The 4,322-nt window shown below is 45.2% G+C and overlaps 1 protein-coding gene across 1 annotated transcript in view; it reads left to right on the top strand.

Moving 5' to 3' along the window:
• Window positions 1–2,809: 2,809 nt before the first annotated feature.
• ASB1 (ankyrin repeat and SOCS box containing 1) overlaps window positions 2,810–4,322 on the top strand; it is a 22,203-nt gene continuing 20,690 nt past the window's right edge. The window contains exon 1 of the mRNA XM_011929583.1: window positions 2,810–3,194. Coding sequence (XP_011784973.1) covers window positions 2,983–3,194 — 212 coding nt within the window. The 5' untranslated portion in view covers window positions 2,810–2,982. The remainder of the gene's footprint in view (window positions 3,195–4,322) is intronic.

Below are 4,322 nucleotides of genomic sequence, written 5' to 3'. Positions count from 1 at the left end.
TGGATTGGTGAATCCTTTCCAGAAGGCTTTCAGTTCATTTTTGCCCAGATCCATCTGAGGAACCACTACCTATGGCAGCAATAGCCTGACAAAATGTATTAAATGATGATAACACATGAAGGTCAGAATGACTCCTTGATCCTTTGGCTGCGGAATGGCTGTGTTCGCAGGCATGAAAACAGCATGAGTCTTGTACATCTCCATGAGAGCTCTTGGGTGACTAGGTGTATTGTCAGCGAGCAGTACTATTTTGAAAGGAATCTTCTGAGCAGTAGGTCTCAACAGTGGGCTGAAAATATTCACTAAATCATGCTGTGAACAGATGTGCTGCCACCTGGGCTTTGTTGATCCATTTATAGTGCACAGGCAGAAGGAGTTTTGGAATGGTGAATGAGCATTGACTTCCACTTAAAGTCACCAGCTGCATTAGCCCCTAACGAGAGTCAGCTTGTCCTTTAAAGGTTTGATGCTAGGCATTGACTTCTCCTCTCTAGCTATGAAAGTCCTAGATGGCATCTTCTACATTGAAAATCTGTTGTTTTTGAAGACTGTGAAACTCAGACAACACAAAAGAACAGAATAAGCAGAAAAAACACCAAGTAGCCACCTTCATCAATTATCTTAGCCATGTCTTCTGGATAACTTGCTGAAGCATCCACATCAGCACTTGCTGCTTCACTTTGAACTTTTGTGTGATGGAGGTGGTTTCTTTAAACCTTGTGAACCAACCTCTGCTACCTTCAGACTTTGCTTCTGCACCTTCCTCAGTTCTCTCAGGCTTCATAGAATTGGAGAGAGTTAGGGCCTTGCTCTGGATTAGGCTTTGGTCTAAGGGAATGTTGTGGCTGGTTTGATCGGATCTCCAGACCGCTCAGACTTCCTCTATATCAGCAATAAGGCTGTTTTGCTTTCTTATCAATTGTGTCTTCACAGGGGTAGCACTTTTAATTTCCCTCAAGCTCTTTTTCCTTTGCATTCATAACTTGGTTGTTTGGCACAAGAAGCCTGTCTTTGAACCTTTCTCAGCTTTCCACATGCCTTTCTCATTAAGATTAATCATTTTCAACTTTTAATTTTAAAGTGAGAGATGTGTGACTGTTTCTTTAACTTGAACACTCAGAAGCCGTTGTAGGGTTATTAATTAGCCTAATTTCAATATTGTGTCTGGGGAACAGGGAGGCCTGAGGAGAGTGAGGGAGCAGCTGGTTGGTGGAGCAGTCAGAACACAGACCACGTTGATGGATTAAGTTAATTGTCTCATATGGCACAGTTTGTGGCACCCCAAAACAATTACAATAGTAACATCACAAATCTCTCGTCACCATAAACAGATAAAATAATAATGAAAAAGTTTGAAATATTGCAAGAATTACCAGATTGTGACCCAGAAGATACAAAATGGACACAGCCTGTTGGACAAATGACACCAAAAGACTTGCTCAGCACAGGGTTACCACAAACCTTCAGTTTGTAAAAAAACCACAATTACCTGTGAAGCTTGATAAAGTGAAATGCAGTGAAATGAAGGCTGCCGGTATTAAGTTGTTTATACTGAGGTCTTTCTGGGCAGCTGATGGTTTGATTTATCTTTCTTATTCTGGTGAGCGTTCTGTTACCTGGTAGGGTAGGTCTTTTCTCTGTACACTTGCTACACCAAAAAAGTTCTTCTCCCTTATATTTTCAAATAAACTTTGGAATATTTTTTGTGACATCTGATAACAAAACACCAAAGAAATGGGTTGCACTTTATTTAAAATTCCTTAAATACTGAATCTTTTAATCCAAGTACTTGGTGTTTTTTTCTGCTTATTCTGTTCTTTTGTGCTGTCTTTGAGTTTTATAGTCTTCATTAAATGGGCTGGATTTGTATGTACGTACATGTATTTTTAACCTTTGTTTTTATTGAGGTGGGATTTCTCTATGGTCAAGTGCACCTGTCTGAGGAGTTCCTTAGGCAGGCCTCGCTGTGGCCGTTTCCCAGGGCAGCATGGTAGGGAGTCACCCGGGTAGCAGATAGCAGCATTTGCTCAGCTCTTGGATTTTGCCGTATGTCTTTTTTGTAGTGAAGGAGATGACTACGGTTCTCCTTCATGGTTTCCCAGTATTAAGATATTTGCTGGATTCTTTGATACAATATTGATTCAGTCTGCTGATATTTAGGATCTTGCTTCTGTATTCTTCAGTAGGTTTGGCTTATTCAGTAGATTCTTTGATACAATATTGATTCAATCTGCTAATATTCTCTTTTTTTTTTCTTTTTTTGAGATGGACTCTTGCTCTGTCACTAGGCTCTGGAGTGCAGTGGCACGATCTTGGCTCACTGCAACATCTGCCTCTGGGTTCAAGCAATTCTCCTGCCTCAGCCTTCCGAGTAGCTGGGACTACAGGCGCGCGGCACCATGCCCAGCTAATTTTTTGTATTTTTAGTAGAGACGGGGTTTTACCATGTTGGCCAGGATGGTCTTGATCTTTTGACCTCGTGATCTGCCTACTTTGGCCTCTCAAAGTTCTGGGATTACAGGCATGAGCCACCTTGCCTGGCTCAATCTGCTGATATTTTCTTTAGGATCTTGCATCTGTATTCTTTAGGTTTGGCTTATCAGTAGATTCTTTGACACAATATTGATTCAATCTGCTGATATTTTCTTTAGGATCTTGCTTCTTTATTCTTCAGTAGGTTTGGGTTATAGTTCCTGGGCCCCATCAACTTTTAAAAATATTTTTGTCAGGGTTGGTGTCAGGAGTGTGCTAGTTTAATGAGGGAAAGTTTCTACCATTTTCTGTGATTTATTTATTTTGTTTTTACAGACAGGGTCTTGCTGTGTTGCCCAGGCTGGTCTTGAACTCCTGGCCTCAAGTGATCCTCCTGCCTCAGCCTCCTGAGTAGCTGGGATTATAGACGTGCCACCATGCCCAGCTTGTCATTTATTTCTTGAGCATTTGAAGGTGCCCTGTAGCTGGGAGAGGGAAGGCTTGCTGCAGATGGCACCCGCTTTTGGTTCATGTTGGCAAGGCCTCCCCGAGCTAACAGGAGCCCCTCTCTTCAGTGCAGGTCGTAATCTGAAGGAGTGGCTGAGGGAGCAGTTTTGTGATCACCCGCTGGAGCACTGTGAGGACACGAGGCTCCATGATGCAGCCTACGTCGGGGACCTCCAGACCCTCAGGAGCCTGTTGCAAGAGGAGAGCTACCGGAGGTGAGTGGCCTGCCCCGGGGCAGGTCCGGGTACTCGGGCCTGCAGGTCTGCACGAAGCTGAGCCCCATAGTCCCTGTGCAGATGCACACCCTGATGTTGGGAGGGATGTGTTCCAGTTTTAGAGGACAGGGATAAAGGAGAATCAGGCAGCATGGGCAGAGTTGTACGAGACAGCCAGACAGTGTGGGCAGGGAGCCCTGAGTTCAGGTCCTGCTCTGTCATTGACCTTAGTGTCTTCTGGCAACTTCTGGCCTTCTGTGGGCCTCAGCCTCCTGATGTCACTCCTGAAGGTACCACTGTTTCCCTCTTCAGTGGTGGCCCTGCCCCATCTTGGGTCTCTCGTGGCTCTCGATTGCAGGCGCTTCTGTGCGTTCACCCTGCTTCACCAGCTTTCCTGGTGCCCTTTCCTCTAGCTTCTCAGGCCCTCAGTCATTTGCCCCCGGGACCTGGGCCTCAGCCTTAGGCCCATTACCTCATCAGCCTTCTCCTTACTGTTCCCCTCATCAGTGGTTCCCTTCCCTGGCCTTGCCAAACTCTGCCTGTCCCCACAAAACGTCTCCAGCCCTTCCTTCGCGGCAGGTGACGCCTGCCCCTCCCTCTCCCTGCTCAGGCTGCCTGGGAGAGCAGAGTCTGCCTGCTCTCTGGAGTGTTCTCTGATTGTTCTGCGGGTCTAAGGTCAGGAGTCCCAGCTACAGCTTAAACTCAGCGGCAGCCAGGAACTATCCATGCTGCTGTTGTGTTTCCGCTTTCCCTTCAGGACCCACATGCCAGTGCAGTGATAGAAGCAGTGCCTGCATGTTTGTGCCGAGACTAATGACACAACTTTTCTTTGCATAGTTCCCAAGAAAAGGATTTCTAACAGTACAGGAATGTATTTCTTCATTTCCTTCTAGTGCCTTAGCAGTATTTAATCAGAACAGATATCAGTATTTAAAAGAAAAATTCCAGAAAGGACTGTCATAGGAAGACAGATGGATTACGCACAGATATGTAAAGTGGATGACTCAAGCCCAAAGAAAACCTTAATTCAACTTGCAGATGTAACAGAATGAAATAGAGTTCGGTGAGGTCTCAGTCCAAGTCTTTCCACACTGCATTTCCCAGCACTGTTTCTCCTCCTTTTACTTG

Source organism: Colobus angolensis, unplaced genomic scaffold (genome assembly GCF_000951035.1).
Source record: "Colobus angolensis palliatus isolate OR3802 unplaced genomic scaffold, Cang.pa_1.0 Scaffold82, whole genome shotgun sequence".
NCBI classification, from domain to species: domain Eukaryota; kingdom Metazoa; phylum Chordata; class Mammalia; order Primates; family Cercopithecidae; genus Colobus; species Colobus angolensis.
This window is presented reverse-complemented; position numbering and strand designations above follow the sequence as displayed.